General features: G+C 46.6%; 1 protein-coding gene across 3 annotated transcripts in view; it reads right to left on the minus strand.

Annotated features, from left to right (window-relative positions):
- Positions 1 to 8,804: 8,804 nt before the first annotated feature.
- The window catches only part of Kank1 (KN motif and ankyrin repeat domains 1), a 184,909-nt gene continuing 171,530 nt past the window's right edge, over positions 8,805 to 22,183 (minus strand). For 2 of the 3 annotated variants that reach the window (XM_070035683.1, XM_070035682.1), the window contains exons 7-14: positions 21,584 to 21,692; positions 20,018 to 20,263; positions 18,512 to 18,599; positions 14,927 to 15,146; positions 13,157 to 13,299; positions 12,631 to 12,831; positions 10,559 to 10,657; positions 8,805 to 9,781 (exon numbers count right to left, since the gene is read on the minus strand). In XM_070035683.1, the coding sequence (XP_069891784.1) occupies positions 9,719 to 9,781; positions 10,559 to 10,657; positions 12,631 to 12,831; positions 13,157 to 13,299; positions 14,927 to 15,146; positions 18,512 to 18,599; positions 20,018 to 20,263; positions 21,584 to 21,692 (1,169 nt within the window). In that variant the 3' untranslated portion in view covers positions 8,805 to 9,718. The remainder of the gene's footprint in view (positions 9,782 to 10,558; positions 10,658 to 12,630; positions 12,832 to 13,156; positions 13,300 to 14,926; positions 15,147 to 18,511; positions 18,600 to 20,017; positions 20,264 to 21,583; positions 21,693 to 22,183) is intronic. The other variant, XM_070035684.1, reaches the window with a different exon arrangement.

Consider the following 22,183-nt stretch of genomic DNA (forward strand, 5'->3'; position numbering starts at 1 on the left):
CAACCCCCCCCCCCCCAAGCCTAGCCTCTTTCTTTGCCTTTATTTTCTAGAAATTTCTTCCTGGTCACTGAGTGACATGGCCAGAGGTAGGGATGTGGGGGGGGGGGGAGGGAGGGAGGGAGACTCCTGTGGGGTGTGCATATTTTATGGGTAGGATGCTACTGTACTCAGAAGCCACTACTGGAGAATTGAAGTGCTAGTTTGGGTCAGGATGCCCATGTGGCTAGTTAAGCATTATTTTGGGGGTGTCTGAGTAGAATTTGTGTTGGTAAACCAAGTAAAGATCAGCCTTGCTGGACGCTGGTGACTCATGCCTGTAAACCTCGCTTTTTTATTTTATTTTTTAAAGTATTTTTTTTCATTGGTCATGGTTCTTGAACTCTGGGCCTAGACACTGTCCCTGTGCTCTTCAGCTCAAGGCAAGTGCTCTCTACCACTTGAGCCACAGTGCCACTTCCAGTTTACTAGTGGTTTATTGGAAATAAGAGTCTCAAGGATTTTTCTGCCTTGCCTGGCTTTGAACTATGATCCTCAGATCTCACCCTCCTGAGTAGCTAGGATTACAGGTGTGAGCCACCAGTGCCTGGCTCTGTAAATCTAGCTTTGCAGGAGGCAGAGAATTTAAGATTGTAGTTGGAAGCTAGCTCAAGCAGGAAAGCCATAATCCAGTACTCTTATCTCCAATTAACCATCAAAAGCTGGAAATGGATCTGTAACTCTAGTAGTAGAGTGCAAAAGCTCAGGGACAATGCCCAGGCCCAGACTTCACACCAAGACTGGCACAAAAAGAAAAAAAAACAGTAACAAAAGATCAGCATCATCCAATCCACAGTTGGGCATGAACAGAACAGATACAGGGGGAGCTGGGTGCTGGTGGCTCACACCTTTCATCCTAGCTACCCAGGAAGCTGAGATCTGATCATTGTGATTTGAAGCCAGCCAGGGCAGTAAAGTCTGAGCGACTCCTGTCTCCAGTTAACCACCAAAAAGCAAGAAGTGGAGCTGTGGCTCAAGTGGTAGAGTCCTATGTGGAGCAACAAAGCACCCAGGCCCTCCCTGAGTTCAAGCCCCAGGACCAACACACACACACACACACACATACACATGCACACACACACATACACACACATGCACACGCTAATATGGAGAAAGGGTATGTCAGCTGGAAGCAGGGGAGGGAGGGGATGGATTTGCCTTCTGCCCTCTGACAATATCTCCATTGGGCCCAACCCTTTGAGTTTGGACTGAAAGGGCACCGAGGGCTTTCCTGGGACTCTAGCCTGTAGAGAGTGGGTCGTGGGACTTCTTAGTCTGGCCAATCATAAGCTGGTCTCTCATTACCCATGGCTTCCTGTGGGGAAAATGTCCTATTATTCTGCCCCGCTGGAGCCTTGGCTAATATGGAGTCTCACTGTGCATGGAGCCAAGGTGGAAGGTATTCTCCTAAGCACCCAAAGATGGGCCTGCCACCGCGTACTCTAGTGTGGTAGGAACAGTGTCCTGCCCGTGACTATGGCTCTCCCCCACCCACCCCTTCCCATCTTGTGATATGTGTTAACCCTGATTTCTGAGGCACCACGCTTCTGATGTCAAAGACCTTGGCTAATACTGGGAGGGAAAATTTACTTACACAGTAGCAGTGTATTTGGGCCCAACTGCGGCCTGAGGCTTCCCAATGCCAGCAGCAGAAGTTAGCAAACCAAGCACTTTGAAAGGACACCTTGAGGTGTCTTATCAGCTGCGGGGGGCTGATAAGTTTTGTTCCTATTGACTGATTAGCTGATATCCTTGGCCTTTGGTGGCTAAGACTGTGACTGAGAGAATGTGATCGCCTTTCTACAAGGACACAGAGTCTCTGGGAGCTCAGACTTTGTAATCTCCCCAAGGGCCTAGAAATCAAATGTCCTTATTAGTTTTGTTGGTGCCAGCAAGCCTCCTTCCTTGTCCCCTTCTTGATGTGACAGCCATATCCTGACCCTTGACTGTCCCCGCTGTAACAGTCTTTTTCTTCTCTGAATGTAGTAAGGACAGGTTCTCTAGTGTAACACTGTTGCAGCTGGCTGAACCCTAATTTAGGGCACTATAGTAAGATGGAGTGTGAGATTCAGAGGCACATTGAATGCTGGGTAATTTTGCTTTGGTACTCTCAGAATCAGACCTGGCATGTGTGTGTGTGTGTGTGTGTGTGTTATATGTGGGATATATATATATATATATGATTATTTTATTTTTTGCTGGTCCTGGGGTTTGAACTGGGGGCCTGGGTTCTGGCCCAGAGCTTTTGTGCTCAAGGCTGGCACTCTACCACTTGAGCCACGGCACCACTTCCAGCTTTCCCGTGTTTAATTGGAGATAAGAGTCTCACAGATTTTCCTGCCCAGCCTGGCTTTGAACCACCATCCTCAGATCTCAGCCTTGTGAGTAGCTAGGATTACAGGTGTGAGCCACTGGTGCCCAGCTTTGCCTTTGTTTTTCTTGGTGGTCCTGGGGTATGAATTCAGGACCCAGTGCTTCCTAGGTAGGTCCCCTAGCTCTTGGTCCACACCCCACCCCCTTAGCCCTTTTTGCTTCAGTTGTTGTTCAGGTCGGGTGGCATGTTTTCCATGAGCTAGCCTCAGATCTCCATCCTACTACCTACCAGTGGCCTCTCACATAGTTGGGATTTCAGGTGTGTACCACCACACCTAGCTTATTTATTGAGATGGGAGTTGCACTAATTTTGTATCCTGCCTGGCTTCAAACTACATGCTTCTCTCTCTCTCTCCCCTTCCCTAGGATTACAAGTATGAGCCACCATGTTTTTAAAGTCTATAATTGTTTAACGTATTTAATAAAATATCAAATATTTATAAATAGAAATGCATTTATTAAATGCCCTGGGCTGCCCATTTTACTATGTCCTGTGCTCTGACTGTTGAGTTTGCTTGGGTCAGTCGGATGCCATGGGAATGATGAGGTTCTTCACGAAGTCTTGTTCATTTGGTGGTTCTTGCATCTTTTTTTTTTTTTTTTTCTAGTCCTGAGGCTTAAACTCTGGACCTGGGTGCTGTGCCTGAACTTTTGTGCTCAAAGCTAGTGCTCTACCCCTTGAGCCACAGCTCCGCTTCCAGCGTTTTTGTGGTTAATTGGAGATAACAGTCTCATGGACTTTCTTGTTGGCTTTGAACCATGAAACTCCTTTGTCAGCCTCCTGAGTAGCTAGGATTACAGATGTGAGCCATCAGTGCCTAGCTCTTGCAACCTTTTTTGGTCCTAGGCATTGAGGGCTGTTTGTTAGCCAGCAGTTTGTATACACAGGTATTTTATGCATGATCTTTGAAGAGTTACGGGAATCGACTTTTACCCTCACATAAAATACCTAGTTGGGGCTGCACTAGGGTCTGAACTAACGCCTTGAGCTTAGTAGGCAGAGACGCTTGCCAGGGAGCCAGGCCTCCAGTCCTGTGATTTTGCTGGTTATTTTTGAGATAGCATCTTGCTTCCTGAGCCTGCTTGAAGGTTAAAAAGGCTTTCTGCCAAGTGCTCCAACCTCATGCCTCTTATCTGCAATTAACTACCAAAAAGCCAGAAGTAGAACTATGGCTCAAGTGGTAGAGAGCTAGCCTTAAGGGAAAAAAAAAGCTCAGAGATGGCACCCAGGCCCTGAGTTCAAACCTCAGGACTGGCAGACACACACACATATACAAAAAGCTTTCCATAAAGCTAGGAGAACAGGTGCACACTCTGAACCTTGATCCTTCCAATCTCAGCCTCCCAAGTAGCCAGGATTACATATATGAACCACTTGCTGCTTCCCTTATACATCTTCTTCCGTAGTCCTTGTACTCTGGAAATACTAGGATTCTTTAGCCAACTCCCTTAACTCATGACATAAAAGGGTAAATCTGATACTCTGTTCTATCTTTAAAAATAGTATACAAAGCCAGGTGCTGGTGGTTCACGCCTGTAATCCTAGCTACTCAGGAAGCTGACATCTGAGGATCGCGGTTCAAAGCCAGCCCAGGCAAGAAAGTCCGTGAGACTCTTCTCTCCACTAAACCACCAGAAAACCGAAAGTGGCGCTGTGGCTCAAGAGGTAGATCTCTCATCTTGAGATGAAGAGCTCAGGGACAGTTCCCAGGCCTGAAGTTCAAGCCCCACGATAGACCTAAAAAAAAAAAAAAGTCTACAGATCAGAATCTGGAGCAGAGTGGGTAAGGCAGGCCACTGGGTTATGCATCTGGCCTTCTGTCCTGACAGTGATTGAAGGTGGCACACAGGGGACATGATCCATGTTCCTTTGGTCACCAAGGCCTTCCATCCATCAATCCCAGCCTCTGTACTTTCCAAAAAGCGAGCTTGTCTCTGAGATGAATTTCCTCATGGGGAGGAGGGAGACGAGCTGGCTCCAGCTTGCCAGGAAAACACTGATCTCTTCTGTGTCGTCTGACTTACCCTGGCTTGGTCTCTGAGCCCAGAGCCGTGCCATAGTTCTGTCTTCTTGGCTGGGGACCGGGGGATGGGAATCCCACGGGCCCCTGTGACTTTTGCTCACTAACGCCTCTGTCTCGGCACTTGGTGTGAGCGGCCAACCTGGCTCCAGAGAGAACCATTGTGTGCTTCTGTCCAGTGGTGAGAACAGAGCAGGGAATTCAGAGACGGCAGCTGGGGGACAGGCACATGCTTGCTATTCATTGCGCCTCTCTGGGGTTCCCAGCGGAGCCTGGCTGCTAAATGAGCCTTCACTAGTGACGGAGGCAGCCCGGAGAAATGCTCCCAGGACTAGAATAAAAGGAGCTTCTTCCTAAGTGAGACTGCTGTGATTGAAGTCCTCTAGCCAAACTCCAACATTCAACACTGGATGAATACAGGATGTATAAACACGCCAGGTCTTGTCCAACCTGTAGAGAGACTTGCTATGTAGCCCATGGCATCTTTGCAGAATCTTTTTTTTTTTTTTTCCGGTCAGGTATGGGGCTTGAACTCAGGGCATGGGTGCTGTCCCTGAGCTCTTTTGCTCAAGGCTAGTACTCTACCACTTTGAATCACAACATCACTTTCTGCTGGTTAACTGGAGATAAGAGTCTCATGGACTTTCCTGCCTGGGCTGACATTGAATCATGATCTTCAGCTCGTAGTCTATTGGGTAGCTAGGATTACAGCTGTGAGCCACTGGTGCCCGGCTAGGAATATTTCCTAGTCAACTTCCATTATCTGTAAAGTAGGGATAGACTTCCTATTCTTTTGCCTTGGAAGTCATCAAAGGTCTTAATAGTTGAGGGACATTAGATGGCTGGTTTCCTAAAATGCCAGTTCTGCCCCCAATATCCTCCAAATCCATATAAACAAGGTACTCTCCCCCCAAAAAAACCATTTGCATGTTCAATTTCTCTGCAGAAACTTTGCCTACATTCAGGACAGGTATCTCCGTGGTATATGTTTTTTGTTTTGGAGGTACATAGGGCTTGAACTCAGGGCCTCAAGCTTGCTAGGCAGGCTCTCTGTCACTTGAACTATACCTCCAGCCCACGCTAGTTGGGGCAAGGGCTCACTTGAGGCTTCCCTGGGTCATTGGGATGACAGGCACACACAACCACACCCAGCCAGCTGGGACAGGAGGAGCATGCTACTGCTCCCAGCGGTTGGTTGAGACAAAAACCTTGTGAACCACTTTTTGCCTGGGCTGGCCTTGAACCACAATGTCCCATCTCTACCTCCCAAGCAGCGAGGATTACAGGCTTGAGCCACTGCACCATGCAAGTTTTTATTCCATTTTTCACATTGACTGGGGTTGCTCAGTTCTGCGCCTCCCCCCCACCCCCCCAAGCAGCCAGAACTTTAGTAGGCAAGAGTGGAAATACACACAGTGGCCAAGGGTTCACCCACAGCCTTTTGTGGTAATGATCTCTAAGAAAACATACTTTAGATATATTTTTACAATCAGCTGGCTTCTAAATTATAACCATGCTGAATAAGAGCAAAGACAACATATGATTAGTGATTTCCTTATGCAGAAAGTAGAGCAAAATCATGTATTTTCTTTTTTCTTTTGCCAGTCCTGGGGCTTGAACTCAGCCTGGGCACTGTCCCCGAGCTTCTTTTGGCTCAGGGCTTGCACTCTACCAGTTGAGCCACAACACCACTTCCAGGCTTTTCTGTTTATGCGGTACTGGGGAATCAAACCCTGGGCTTCAGGGATGCTAGGTAAGCACTCTACCACTGAGCCACATTCCCAGACCTTGAGCAAAATCATTTCTGGCTAAGGCCCAGAGCTTTTTTTTTAAATCTTTTTAATCTGCTTTTGGTAAAGAATGAAAATGGAAAATTATAATTATTTCAAAGCCAAAGCATTACATGGATTTCTTCCTGAGTAGTAATGAAAAAAGCAGCTCCAGGAGGAAGTAGGAAAGGAAAACTTGAAAAAGTATATACTAAGAGCTTCCTGCCCAGCTAGTCATGGTCATATATATGCTGAGCCATCCCCCAGCACGTCCCCATGGGCACAGAAAAGGGCGATCCTGGTAGCCATGGCTCCTAGCCTTCTGGAAATGATGACCCCAGGCCCTGAACATGACAAGCCACATGCAAAGACTAGGCAGTAGCTCCAGCAATAGAAAAGGATGGCTTTGCTACACATCCAGGGGGGTTCTGTAGTTCTGGTCCTGCCTCATTTGCTTGGAAAAGAAGCCAGGGAGAATGGAACAGATTCTCAGTGTGGACCCAGGGCCCTGTTTTTTAAAAATATCTGATATGTTTGCTCAGCAACAGATTCGCAGAGCATGGAATTAGTCTCAGGGCAGAGTAAGTTATGAGCAACCCATAGGCTCCCTCAGGAAATTCTTATCTATCCTCTGAAAGGAAAGCACACAGAAAAGCAAAAAGAAAATGTGTGCGTGCGTGCGTGCATGTGTGTGCTTGCATTGCAGTATTCAGGCTTCAACTTGGGGCTTGAAAGTTGTCCCTTAGCTTTTTTAGCTCAAGGTCGGTGCTCTACGACTTGAGCCATACCTCCACTTCTGGATTGTAGACTGGTTAATTGGAAATGAGCATCTTAATGAACTTTCCTGCCTGGCTTGGCTTAGAACCTGAATCCTCCAGATCTCAGCCTCCTGAGGAGCTAGATTTATAGGCTTGAGCCACTGAAGCCCGGCTCAAAGGTATTTCAGTTTGCAGCAGGACCTGACCTCCTTTCCTCCCAATAAAATGAAAGGACTCTAGCATCTAAAAAAAAAAAAAAAAAAGCTATGGCAAAGTTGTTCATTTTTTTTTTCCTGAGGGAAAGTTAGCAATTTTCATTCCATCGGTAAGGCTTGCCATGTATCTGCAGTGGTTGAGTATTTTACAGCCAGGAGTAAACTAGTCCTCAGAGTATGGTAGCTTATAGGAACAGGCTTAGCAGTTCATATATTTGTGGGTGTCTGCTAGGTAGCATGTCCCTGGAGAACTCCAGAAGCAGTGTCTGTCCCCCTCAAGGTAAATGACAGGCTTAGCCATCACTTTAGTCCCAGCGGCATGGGGCACCTTGTCAATTGAATTTTCTTAACTTCGATGTCTCAAAGTTCCCCCTACTGCATTCTTGTTATTTGGGGGATGGATTCTAGCCCTGAGCTGCCCTGCTTCTAGGGCAAGGGTTTCTGGGAAAATGATCTGTCACCAAAAGGTTTGGCGTACCCTTCTGTAGGCTGGCCTGTCTTGGGGACCTGGGTCCGTGTCTCCGGTCACAAGTCCATTTGTGAAGCAGCATGCGTCCATGAATCACACTGAGCCAATGGGGACCAGCGGGCTTGTGTACATAGTGTGTCAAGATCCCAAGATAGAAAGCATTCCAAGTGCCCAGTGTTATGAGAGTAAACAAGGCTGGGGCGAGCGTACATTACCCAAAGGTTAGATACATATTGTACAAGACTTCACTCCAAGATAAAACAAGTAGCCACTTTCTTTTTTTCAGAATTAAGAACCAGACATGTGAAAGGCAGTCTGTATGCAGAGGCCAGCATTCGCTTATCACGTGTTTAGCTCTCTGCATCCCTGTACTAGGGATTGAACTCAGGGCCTTGCACATGCCAGACAAGCACTCTACTATTGAGCTGTACACTTCCAGCCTTGTATTTATAATAAGAGTGCTTTGTCTTTCTCATGTGGCACAAAGAAAACCCCCCTGAACAGCAAGCCACCTCTGAGACAGCCCTCTTCAGCTCAGCAGGCATTTTGGGCCACTAAGGAACAGAAACAAAACACAGAACTTCTCCACACAGTGCTCGCTCTTCTGTGTTGTTCGACCCATTCTTGATCTAAAAGAAATTGGGCTTGAAAAAAAACAACTTGTACTAAAATTTAATCCAAACCCCACAGCTAGCAGATTTGTCCCCTGGCCCATTCTAGGAGAGCCATCAGCCATTTCAGGCCTTCCTGAATTAACCAGCACTGTTTTAAATTCCTACCACCACCCCCCTTCGTCCTCGCCATTGCCATCTTGGTCTTTTCTAAAAGATGCAGAATTTTAAGAGTCTGTCCAGCTTTGCCTTTCCATTTTTGTCTCTGGATAAAGCAGCCACTGGTAGTTGAATCCAAAATGAGGGTCTGTGGACAAACGGTGGAATCAACGTAAGGGGATCCCTGGCTATCTGACCGATGAGCTCTGTGTTTAGTAAGACCTTACATTTCAGCCTCATGTCACCAGTCAAGACCGCTCAGAAAGAGCAGCCATCTCTGAGACCAGCGGACCGAGCACCTGCCCGCTTCCCTCTCTCTATCCATCAGTGTTGGATGCTGTCGCTGGGACTGGACAGACAGCTAGCTATCAGCTCCAAAGCAGGGACAAGGCCAAGAGCTTAATGGAATTTTATTTTGAAAATATGGCAAGAGTCTAAGGCACTTCAAACATTTAAATACATACCGGACCCAAGTAAATGTGACACATTATAAAGGAATCCATAAATACATAGAGAACTATGCTGTTTCTCTAGCGGCAAATACAGAGCCAATTCTAACACAACCTTTATTAGACAGGGCTGTGCGATGGTTAAAAGTGTGATGTTACATGTAACTTCAGGAATTTCATCACTATGCAATATAAAAGTTGAAAATACGGTGTCAACTTCATAGATATCTTTGATATAAAAACCCATATAATACACCAACTGGAAATATTTCCCTGTGTTAGTTTATATGCTTTGAGGGTTCCATCTTTTCTATTTCTAAAACCAGATACTACCAGCCAGGGACTGAAATTGCAGATGATCAAAAGAATCATCTCAACTATCTTACTTAAAAAAAAAAAAAAAAGGGAAAAAAAAGATCCAAATCACCCTGGAATGAAATTTTGGAAGTGTTTTCCAATGGGTTCCACATGGCGCAAATATAAATATCTGTGGAAACGTTTAACCAAAGAGAACCTGGTGACTTCTTTGTGTTGTAGGGGGGCCAGGGAGAAGGGAAGAGAGGCTAGTTTGAGGATCTACCACTGTACATAACGGAGCAGAGTCAGAAGCCACAGATCGCGGATTCAAGCGGGCCCTGCACAGAGTAGACAGCCAGAGAGGAGGCTGGATGTCCAGGTAGACACTCTCCTTCTGGCTCTGCTTCCCCTGGCAAAAAAAGCCAGCTCGGGCCCTGGCCTTCATGCTTCTGTGTGCTGGTGAGCTGAGGCACAGCTCATAGACATTCAGTATCTGTCACCCCAACAGGAACAATTAGCAGCTTCTTGGAGGTGTGTACATGAGGGCTGTTTGCCATCTCATCAATCAAATGAGCCTCGGTGAGTTGGGCTGGGAGATGTCTTCCTTCCAAGCCTAGGAGTGCCCTAGAGACCAAGAGGAAAAAAAAAAAAAAAGGCTAGTAAGTGACCTCGGGCAGCTATGGCATCTGTGACATTAGAATTTGGTCCACTATCGCTGATAACCACTATGGGGAGCCAGAGAGAGGAGAGCCCTGGCTGAGAATGCCAGGCAGGTGTCCATTACCAATGGCACTGCTCTGAGGCCAGCTGGACTCAGCAGGCCTTGTCCAGCTGTTAGCCCCTGGAAGCCAACATCCCACTCAAGAGAACTCAAACTGTCAGGTTTAGGAGCAATGCCAGGAAAACACAGGGACATTTCCGGGGGTGTCAGCCTGTGCCATTTGGAGAAGTCTGAACAAAAAGCTGTGTGAGATAGTTTCTATCTCCCAAGGACATGGGGTGCAGCCTTCTCTTTCTTGGTGGAGGAAGTACATTTTTTGTTGTTGTTGTGGGTCTTGAATTCTGGGCCTGGACACTGTCCCTCAGCTCTTCAGCTCAAGGCTAGCGCTCTACCACTTGAGCCACAGCGCCACTTCCCAGTTTTCTGGTGGCTTATTGGAGATAAGAGTCTCACAGAGTTTCCTGGCCGGGATGGCTTTGAACTGTGATCCTCAGATCTCAGCCTCCTAAGAAGCTAGGATTATAGGCCTGAGCCACCGGCGCCCAGATAGGGAGTGCATTTTTTACAGTTCTACACTAAAACTTCCATTTTCAGAATGGACATGAAACCCACATCTCCTGCCAGTCTCCTGACAGAGGGGCCCACCAGCCTGGGGATTTCGGCCGATGGAGAATACTGACCGGAGACTGGGCTTTGACAAAGTTGATGTGGGCATACAGCAGAACGGCTATGTCCTTGTGTCCTGCGTCCAGCGCTATTGAGAGTGCAGTGCTGCCATCCTGAAAGTCAAAATGGAAAGAAAAAGCCAGGATGAGTCTCTCCTGAAATCCAGCCATTCATTCAGCCAATTTAGGAATGGTTTCATTCTGGACCTTTTCAGTAGAACACAGAAGATGAATGAGGTCAGCTCACACATTCAGTGAGAATAAGGAATCGATCCCAATAATGTCTGCTTTCTTCCTGGGAAGGAGCTGTGATGCCGAGGACCTCTATAGAACTATCAGGTACACCCGTGGGTAAGCACTCAACTCTGATGGCTCCATTAAATTTGCAGGGATTTAACTAGATAGGAAAGGGTAAGTAACATGGCTCATTTTTCTAGTTTAGTCTTGAAATGAGGACTTCTCTGGTCACAAGGAACAGGAAACAACTGGCATGTGGTTTCAATCTTAGGGTCCTTCCCTCCCACACAGTGCATTTGGGGAGCTGCTTTTCTTCTGGAAGCAAAAGGATGTTCCGTTTTAGTTACAGATAAGCAAGTGGTAATTAGCCAGACAGGATTTCAGAAAGTCCCAGTGACTCCATAGATTCTTATTATGAATCTACAAGCAGTTCATGAAAACCACAGCGCAACAAAACCCAGGCACATGAGAAATGGACTGTTCTTGAGGAAAGGCAAGCTGGGAACTGGTCCTCCTGGGGAAAGCTGGGGGGAAAAAAAAATCTTGTGCCTCTGCAGTTCCAGCATCCACCCCTGGGGGGCCTGAGGAGCAAAAGCAGCCCCTCAATACAGCAAATACCTCCACTGGTTTGCTGGTCCTATTAGCTTAGGTCCAGTGGGATCTGAAGAGTTATGGCTTCCCTGGAAGTTTCTGGTGTTTTGAACCAAAGGAAGTTCTGGTTCTAAACTGTGTTCCATAAAGAGAAATTTTCAAAAACAGAACCGACCCAGCCTGACCTCTGTGACACTTGACCTGTTTTTATTGCCCAGTGCAAGCTGTGCTTTCTGTCTGTCAGTGCATATCCTTCTCTGACCCAGGGACACCCAGAAGCACTCTCTTGCTTTTTGCTTCACACTCAAGGGGCTGGGCACTGGAGGCTCACGTTTGTAATCCTAGCTACTCAGGAGGCTGAGATCTGAGGATTGTGGTTGGAAGCCAGCCCAGGCAAGAAAGCCTGTTAAGAATCAAGCACAAAAAGCTGGAAGTGGAAGTGTGGCTCAAGTGTTAGAGTGCCAGCCTTGAGAACAAAAGTTATAGGATGACACCCAGGCCCAGAATTTAAGCTCTAGTACTGGGGAGGGGGGACCCAAGGGGCTGGGAAGGTGGCTCAGTGGTAGAGTGCTTGCCTTACATGCATGAGGCCCTGGGTTCGATTCCTCAGCATCACATAAGCAGAAAAAGCTGGAAGTGGCACTTTGGCTTAAGAGGTAGAGTGCTAGCCTTGAGCTGAAGAGCTGAGGGACCGTGCCCAGGCCCAGAGTTCAGGGCCCACAACCGACAAAACAAAACAAAAACAAGAAACTCACCCCCCAAAACAAAACAAGTCCTAGCTATCGGAGAAGCTTTGGAACAGGGTAAGGATGATGGGAACAGATCAAGTTGAAATGGGAAAATGTGCTTAAAGCAGCCAGGACATCCTAGATCCCTGAGCTTGTGAAATGTCACTCAGTTTATTTAATAAGCCTTTGTGAGTTACCGTGTTGTCTCTTCATGTGGGAAAGTGCTTTAGTCATAAATGAGGCCAGCTTCTAATTAAGAATCCGTTGTGTTTTTGCTCACATGGACCTTGGATCACCTCAGAAATTGCCTACGTTGAATCTGACTCAAGTGTCTTTATTTTTTCCCCCCTTATTAGGATCCTGGTTCACCGACACACCCCAAGAAGTCACTTTCTTCCTTTAATGACTGTTGGGGTGAGGCCTGTGCTGAATGGGCGTATAAGCGTGCACAGTCAGGAAGGTGGCCCACGCGGAGGGTGGAAGAGGATCTGCCCCCGCCACCCCCCCCAGAGGCCTAGGCACAATGCTTACGTTGTCTTCCAGGTGGCCATTGCAGCCTGGCTGGGCCAGCAGCAACTTGACGATCTCCACGTGCCCGTGCTCGCTGGCACACATGAGGGCGGTGGAGCCTTCATCATCTTGGATGTTGACATCAGCCCCACAGGCCAGCAGGCCCTTCACCATGTCTATCCGCCCGTGACTGACCGCCAGCATGAGGGCCGTCTGCCCTGCCTGGGGGGAAGATCTGGCTTTAGAACCGTGTGATTGTCATGTCGAGGGGAAAGCAGAACTGTGCACTAAGGAAGGGCGGTAAAGGGATCGGTTCTTTACTCACTCCAAGGACCTGTCTCCATCTCCTGTCTCCCCAGGAGAGACTTAAGGAGTAAGCAGGCTCTCGGGTGAATGGATACCCACGTGTCCCGGGGATGTTTGGTCAGCAGGGACTGGCCAGTAGTGCTTGGACTGCAAGCCCGGCAATGCTGCTTCATCAGCCTGGTCTCATCAACCTTGTCTACCATCGCCAGGCGAAGCCAACATAATGAACAGCAGCACTGACCTGGCTGGCCTTGGCGTTCACATCCCCGCAGCCGAAGAGTTCTTCCACAACCCGCATGTCCTTCTCTGCCTCCACGGCCGCCAGAGCAGCCAGCATGATGGGGGTGTACCCTGCCTTGTTCTGGTGATCAACGTTACACACGTCTGCAAGCAAGGACTTGAGTTAGCAAGGAACTGTCTCCTACCAGCAGCAGATGGACGTGGGGACTGGAGGTACAGGGGTTTGAGAGGAACCCCACAATGCCTCAGGGATGTATGTTTGGTCTTTTCCCCTAGGGCCTGCAATGGCATGGGGGTTTTCAAGAAGTCTGAGTCGGTGCTCTGGTGGGATGTAGACATTCAGCAGCTCACTGTTCCGTTTCGTAGGATTCCTAAAGGCAAAGCTCTAGCGCCCTGACTTGTAGCTCTAGCACCTGTGGTCTGAGAGGAACAAAGCAGCAGCAAGACCTCTAAGAAACTGCTAGGGAGTAGTGGGCTCATGTGGGCAGCCCGGTGCCGTAGCTCACACCTAGAATCCTAGCTACTCAGGAGGTTGAGATCGAAGGATCATGGTTTGAAGCCAGCCCTAGGCAGGAAAGTTTGTGAGACTTTGATTTGAAATTAACTACTAAAAAAAAGTGCTGGAAATGGAGATGTGGCTCAAGTCATGAAGTCTTGCTAGCCTTTAGCAAAAGGAGCTCAGCGATAGTGCCAAGGTCCTAAGTTCAAGCCTTAGGACTCTCCCCCTGCCTCCCCCGCCCCCAAAAAATACTAAAAGAGGGCTGTAGGCATGTTTTTACTGTGGACTGTCTGAGGATTTGGGGGAAGCGAGGAGGAGGAGAAGGGAAAAGGAGGGGAAGAGAAAGAGAGAAGAAAAAGAAGAAAGCAAACAGAAGAGAAAGGATAGATCTGATTGGCTTTCTCCTCTACATCAACCCAAGAACCTCAAAACAAAGTAGAAAAAACAAGAATCAGGCAGTCGGATCAAGAATCAGTAGAGGAAAAACTGGGCAGTTTCATGGCATCTTAAAGTAGATGCCAACATCATGCCATCACTAATTAGACTGAGTGACTGTACATCCTGCTTTAGCCAGAAGACAGAAGTAAAATAACATCTAAGTAAGTTCAGCCACTATGTACACTGGGCTACTGCACTTTGTTGAAAGTTCCCCTATCCCTGTGATACCACAGACATTGCTATATCCTGGAATGACATCCTTTTATTCATGTGGTTCAGCTATGATGACAACACTTACTTTGATATCTAGTCTGATTCTCCAGTATTTCGTGTATTTGGGCAGAAACAGTGATGTTTCTACCATGGCCTTGCTTGGTCCCTCTCCTGATGAACTGCTCACTCCTGATGAACCACTCACTTCTGTAACGTGATTGGATGGTGGTCTGGGTACAAGGACAGCCCAAGCAATGCACAAATGCAAGAAGAGCTGGGACTCTGGATCTGAGCAGGACTCTGTCCCTGCGATCAGACCAGCCAAGCCCGTGTGATTCAGCGCAGGAGCAAATGTGAGTTTATTACCAGGCATCCACTTCACGTCAATGCAGCTGACATGCAGCAAGATCTCCCAAACCTCTTTTCAAAAACATCTGGAATCTGTGCCCACCCCGTTTTGTTTGTTTCAAATCATGACTCAGAAACAGGCTTCTTGCCATGTCATGTAGAAGAGCAATGAAAGGGTTTTAGGAGGGCCAGAGGATTCAGGAGTAGAGTAACAGGCTTCTCTGAGATGAGTCAGGACCTGCTGCTGGAGGAAAGAAGGGACAGCCACCGCACCTGCGTCCAGAAGCAGCTTGACGATCTCGAAGTTGGAGTGGGACACGCTGTAGTGCAGGGCTGTGTTCCCATTGCCATCCGCCATGTTGATGATGTAGCGGAGCACGGCGGGGGAGACAGCATCAAAGGCAGCGATGTAGTCGCCCACCATGGCCGGCACCGCTGACTTCTGACTAGACACTCGGAACCACTCCTGCTGGAGGGTGTTCAGGCAGAATCTCTGCCAAAACAAGGAGCTGCCATTAGTTCTTCTGTGTATAGACCAGCAAAAAGCCCAAGAAACCTGACCTTTTGTAGTCAAAAGCCGTGGGTTAGGATCTGTTCTCCAAAAGCTACCTCAAAGCTGGCAGCAGTGGCTCACGCCTGGAATCCTAGCTACTCAGGAAGCTGAGATCCAAGGGTTATGGTTTGCAGCCAGCCTGGAGAGAGTCTTAAGTCCAATTAACTGGGAATATGCCAGAATTAGAAGCGGGTCAAGTGGTAGAGTATATTAGCCTTGAATGAAAAAGCTAAAGAATGAGAGGCTCTGAGTTCAAGCTAAAGTACTAGCACACGCGTACACGCACAGAGAGAAAATACCCCCACACAGCCCCAAACACCAACCTGCACCATCTCTCTGATTTTAATCAGCACACATGACCTATTCTAGTTTCCATAAAACAGGCCTCAGAGCACTATGTAAGGCAAATAGGCCCGGAGCCAGACCCCAGAGGTTCAAATCGGGATAGAACCCAGGGAAGCTACTATTTCTGCATCACAGTTTCCAGGTCTGAAAAAAGGATAATGCCTCTCTTCCAGAGTTTGCAAGGAGGTTAAAACACTCCAGCTGCTAATCGCATGGAATTTGGTTGGTCTTGAAAATGATTTTCACAGACACCAGGACGAAAGTATGCAACTCCCTCCGACCAACTCCAATTCCTTCAACTCCTCCACCATACTAGGCTGAGGGATCATCGTGTGGAGACTGCTAGTTTGGGCTCCAATCCCAAATGCCAATGTTCCACCATGGAGAGAGAGGGAACCCAAAGAGGTCTGCACAAATTCCATTTCTCATTGAGATCATTGGTCTCTGATTACCAGCCCCACTCTTGACTTCTTTAGACAGGGGGCTTGCTTCATGGATGAGCCACTCAAACTAAGGCCCAATGAGGTTCAAGGTGGATTAGATAGAGCCAGGGCTGGGGAGGAAGATGACAATGCTTGTTTCATAACCAGTCACATGTGCTTTCCAAGTTGCAGGCTGTATCAGAGAAAGATAGCCTATGTCAAACCCTCAGCACCCAGGAAGTCTCATGCCTGACTCTCCCATTTCCATCTGCTCAATCATATTTTGTGTTACTTGGAAAGAGTCTTGGCCAGGAAAGAACTGGTCTTAATTTTTCCTTCTCTTCTCATCCAGATTTCTATTTCTTTGGAGTCCTCACACAGAAAGAAAGGAAATACGTCCTCTCCCTTTCAGGCCATTGTAATTTTAAACACCTTGACAATGAATGAAAACTCAACCAGCAAAACAATATGTAAGTCACAGACGACACGCTAGAGAATTCAGAAAGTCCATATATGCATTACGATTCTAGGATGGTGGAAGGAAAGAACGATTACGGCTACTCAATGTGGGATCCCTAAGGCACCAGTTTTAAATTCGGGCTGCACCTAGTGGATGCTGTGACATTTACTGGTTTCACCACTGTGATCAAGGGAGACCCCAGGCACTAGTTGGTACTGATGAGTTTCAACCAGCAGTGCCTTCATTTGACTAGGAACTTAATTTACTATCACATTTTTATCAACGTCACATGCTCCTTTTCTTTTCTGGTACTCTGACAGACTGTCACAACTCAGCTGGCTCTGATGAGTCAGTTTCCATAGCAGTAGAAACAAATAGAAGACACCGAGTTAAAAAAAAACAACAACATGCACATGGCAATACACCATGACTTAAATGGATCTTACCCTAGATAGGGATAATCTAGCTTTGGTCCAGCTAGTCTAATCTAGTAGCTGCTGCTCTAGATAAGGCCCGGTCTTGAAGGCCTGTGTTCTAAGGAGAGGGGCTGAGTGTGAGGTCCCGCAGCTGTGTGCCCTTGTGTATTCTGCCCCTGCTGTGATTGGCATTGCAATGGTATTTGTCACACAAAAGGAAACTGCTCCAGGATTAGATAATTCCTCAGGTCCCTCAGATCCTAACATTTTGATTTCATAAGTACATTTTTTTTGTGTTGGTCATTTGTGGGGCTTGAACTCAGGGTCTGGGGACTGTCTCTGAGCTCTTTTGCTCAAGGCTAGCACTCTACCACTTTGAGCCACAGCTCCACTTTTGATTTTCTGGTGGTTAACTGGAGATAAGAGTCTCATGGACTTTTCTTGGTCAGGCTTTGAGCCACGATCCTCAGATCTCAGCTTCCTGAGTAGCTAGGATTACAGATGTGAGCCACTGGTGCCTGGCTAATACATCATAAGTCAACTTTTTCTCCAGTTGTTGCCTTATTTAGCATTTAGATGTTATAGCAAAGTGAACTGATATGCAAAGGTTCAAATGTATATGATTATCAAACCACATTTTCTCAAGACTTTAAAGATGGAGCAGTCAACCAACTTGCTGCTCTAGCCCAGGGAAGTAGATGTACTCCCCAAACTCCTTGTGAAAGAGAGTCACAAACATAGTAATGGCAACAGAACCACCATTGCTATAGAAATGTCTGTACCATTCCTATCACAATGGCAACCACAACCTCTGTGCTCTCAGACTGTGCAAGGACATGTGCAGTTATCGTTCTGTTTACAAGCGCACTAGTGGCTCACACCTGTAATCCCAGCTACTCAGGAGGCTGAGATCTGAGGATGGCAGCTCAAAGCCAGCCCAGGCTGGAAAATCCCCTAGACTTGTGTCTCCAATTAACCACCAGAAAACCAGAAGTGGAGCTGTAGCTCAAAGTGATAGAGCACTGGCCTTGAGCAAAAGAGCCCAAGGACAGCACGCAGGCCCTGAGTTCAAACCCCATGACTGACAAAAGTAAAAAAATACAAACAAAAATTGTGGGCTGGGGCTGGGAAGGTGGCTCAGTGGTAGAGCCCTTGCCTTGCATGCATAAGACCCTGGGTTCGATTCCTCAGCACCACATAAGCAGAAAAAGCCAGACGTGGCACTGTGGCTCAAGTGGTAGAGCACTAGCCTTGAGCTGAAGAGCTGAGGGACAGCGCCAAGGCCCAGAGTTCAGGCCCCACAACTGACAAAAACAACAAACAAAACAACAGAAATTGCTAGGATGCTGATCCTGGGCCTAGAAGGTTCTATGGAGAGAAGTGGCACAGGAAGAAGATGACTGCAATTAGTCCTCCTTTCTGTATGTCAGTGTGTGCCTCACATGCCTCCACCCTAAGAAAAGTACAGGGTGGGTGAAGGATAGCCAAAGTTGGGCCCCAAGGAACACCCTGGGTGCTTTGGGGGCTGGGCAGCACGGGGCGTATCCTGCCACTCATGCCACAAATAGTTCAGGGAGATGCACGCAGGCTACAGCAGTCTGAGCAGCTGCCCTAGCCCTGAGTCTGCGCAGACAGGGAACATCGCCTGCTTGTCATACTTACCATATCTTTGCTGGTCAGAGCTTTGGGATCATTGATGTTATTTTTCAGTAAGTTGCAGGCAGACAACATCTTTTCACTTAATTCATACCTGAAAGGGGAGGAGGGAAGTGACGTGAGCTCAGGATGGGCCACAATTCAAGTCGTTTTTACCTCAACTCACACGTACCTCTTCTCTGAGCCAGTCTAGGCTGCTGGTGGTGTCGGCTGGGTGTCTCTCTAGGCCTGTGATTCAATGATACCACACAGCCATGCACCGCCAGCCAGAGCTCAAAGTCTTTCCCTAAAGGTAAATCTGGCACTGAGAACATTATTATGATCTCGCATGTGGAGAAGTGTTGTTCCTTGTGTTAGAGTTTTGTGGTTTTGCAGTGTCTTTGCAGGGCCTTGAACTGGTAAGGCGAGTGCTCTATCGCTGAACTTCATCTCCTGCTGACTGTTCTAAATTCTTTAACATATTTTCACTCTTAAGGGTTGGAGAGGTCTAAATTACCATGTAATATCCGGTAGGTTAACAAGGAAGCCACTCAGCTCAACCTATATCTGGCAAATATAAAAGCGTGGTTTTTTTTTTAACCCATATGAAACCTTAAAAATCACATCATTGGTTTTAAATCCTTTTATACAAGTACTTAATTTTTTAAAATCAGGTGATGTATGCTAAACAAGTTAGATATCAATAAAGCTGTTTTAAAAAAAAGCAGGTGACATTTCAAACCATCTGAAAACGATTGGCAATATAAATAGAAACACTCACCTGGAGCAAGAAGCAAATGTAGCAAGCTGTCATTTGCCCAATGGAACAGGAATGTTTCCTGAATTATTCTATTGATAGTTTACATAATGAAAAACCACACTGAAGTTTTCATCTTCTCCATTGTCTCAAATCCACATTTACTAACAACTTAGTCCCTAAAACGTATTGCATTTTTAGGGACCCTGTAGCCTACTATCATGTCTGACATTTTATTTCAGCTGTTAATTATGTTATTCCTGTATCCACGATATTCCTGATCACTCAGGGAGCAACACATGTAATATGACACACATCGTCTTACAATAAAATGGTTGAGGCCAAACACGTGTTTACAATGCACACAACGGTGCTGTACTAGCTATACCAACACTGGCGTTGACTGAAATGGTTAAATATAAAATCTGAACTCCTAAAACAAAGTAGGGTGTTGGTCACCAAATTTTCCCGATATGTCTTTAACTATCAAGGAAGGCGTTCAGACAATGGAAATTGTAAGAGACCTAGTTCTCCGTGTGAAATTCAAGTTTCAGATAACAAAGAAGACTAGCCATTGTGCAATTCTCTTTGCTACTCTAGGAGGCCCCAGCCTACACTTGTATTTATGAACATCTTGTTCAGATGTGCGTATCTCTGTGGGATAGGTAAGACCAAAGAGAAATAATTGTGCAATCTCTGAGACTCAGATTCTATTGCCCCAATGCACTAAGCGTGGGGGAGAGGGGGGAGGGCCGGGGGTGGGGAGGGTACCACACCTCTCTCTGATTTCCACCTTCTCAGGTTCACATTCTTGAACCTGTGTTTCATCTTCCACCCTGGCAGACTTGAAACCTTCATTATTAATTGCATGGTGCCCTTCCGCCATTCCCTGAGTATCTTCTTCGTCCTCCTCTTCCTCCTCCTCTTCTTCAGGAGGATACTCAATGACATCACATTCGTCATCTGATTCAGAAGAAGAGCTTTCATCTGAGCTGGAATCATCACTTGAAGTTGTTTCATACCTAGGTAGCAATTTGGGATTTCAGGAGATGCAAGGTGTGCCCAGAAAGACTCAGTGATAGAAGTTTCTATGAAGGCAAAGCCGCTGACTCCCTCCAGTGGTTTTACGTGCTGCACTTAAGAGATTCAAAGTAAGCTCTGTCTGAACGTGGTGGGTTCTGAATGGGTTCTGGCTTCAAAGGGACCACCTGGACTGGGCACCTGTGGCCTGTCATCCTAACTAATCAGCAGAATGAGATCTGGGAATCGCAGTTCAAAGCCAGCCTGGGCAGGAAAGTCTGTGAGACTCTCATCTCCAATTGAACACCAAAAAAAAGCTGGAAGTGGAGCTGTGGCTCAAGTGGTAGAGCATTAGCCTGGAATACAAAAGCTCAGGGAGAGCAGCCAGGCATTAGGTTCAAGCCCCAAAGCGGGCATATACAAAAAAAAAAAAAAAAAAAAAAAAAAAGCTTTTTGGGGGTTTCTACCATGACACCAGCTGGTATCATATACATCTAGTTATCTGAAGAAAAAAAAAAAAGTATGGCTTAGTATATACATTTGGAAGAAACTTAGGGAAACAAAATCTGAAGTTGCTCAGTTCTATTTCTTTCTTCATTTATTCTCCCACAGTCAGGGTGACTAGATGACATAATCTAACAAGTAATCATTAATGCATGTGCTTCAAAATGTCCAGGGCCCTGGCACTAAAAAACAAAACAACACACAACACACAGATTTGATAAACAGGAACCATCACATTAAGCCTCAGTAGCTTCCTCTGGCATAAGTACTTCTTCTTTTTTTTTTTTTTTTAATTTTTTAACTCTGCAGTGTTGCCTTCTGGTAAGCAATTGCTTTGACTCAATTGTAGGATGATAAACAGGCGGAACTATTTTTTGAGAAAAGGAATACATAAAATAGCCAACACCCATTCTATTTTAGAAAGAACGGATGGCCTAACTGCATTACTCTTTCGTGTGAAAGGTCACAGTTCGACCATGGGAGTTAATCAAGGAAAAAGCTGGAGTGGGGGATGCAGTACTCCATCACTGGGTGATAGAGTGCTGCTCCCAGCCTCCTCTCTTCATCTACTGCTTTGTGATGAAGAAACATGGTGTTCAGGCCAGAGGACAGATGCCGTTTCAGCTTCATTAGGTAGCGTTGGAAAGACAGCAAGAAGAGGAAAGGAGAGAGCCCAGATGGACCTTTCTGAGGAGAATCTTCCATCACCAAGAGGTTGGCAGCAGCTCAGAACAGGTACCTTGAAATATGCCTTCACTAGGCAGGAAGCAAAGGAGACAGACAGAGGACACTGGACTAGCAACAACATCTTCCCTTACCCGCCATTAATGCCCACAAACTGAAGATTCTTCTTGGTGCCATTCGAGTCTTTGTTTCCATCCTTCTTCTTCATGATGGACTTCAGTGTGTTTTCATTATTTGTACATACTGTGGAAAAAGGAATCAGGGCAATTAGACCTGACCTAACTCATAGAAGATAAGAATAGCCGCCCTTCCTGCTCAAGTCTTGACCCCCTCATCCCCGTATTTGTGACTGTAGATTTGGGTATGCACGTGTGAGAAACTTGTACAAAATCCAATGGACATGTGTAGTGTGTTCAAAGAAATACAATTCTGGGATGGGAAGGTGGCTCAGGGGTAGAGTGCTTGCCTTGCATGCACCACATAAACAGAAAAAGCCAGAAATGGCGCTGTGGCTCAAGTGGTAGAATGCTAGCCTTGAGCTGAAGAACTGAGGGACAGTGCCCAGGCCCAGAGTTCAAGCCCCACGGCTGACCAAAAAACAAACAAACAAAAAATCAAAGAAATACAATTCAAAGTTCTAGGACTGTTTCTTAAATGAGGGAAAAAAAATCAATTATACTTCCAAAATCAGTGAAAATTGGTTTTCTTTGTTTACAAATTGCTTTACTGTTTAC

The sequence above is a fragment of the Dipodomys merriami genome, unplaced genomic scaffold (genome assembly GCF_024711535.1).
Source record: "Dipodomys merriami isolate MVZ:Mamm:240054 unplaced genomic scaffold, mDipMer1.0.p SCAF_26, whole genome shotgun sequence".
Classification (NCBI taxonomy): Eukaryota; Metazoa; Chordata; class Mammalia; order Rodentia; family Heteromyidae; genus Dipodomys; species Dipodomys merriami.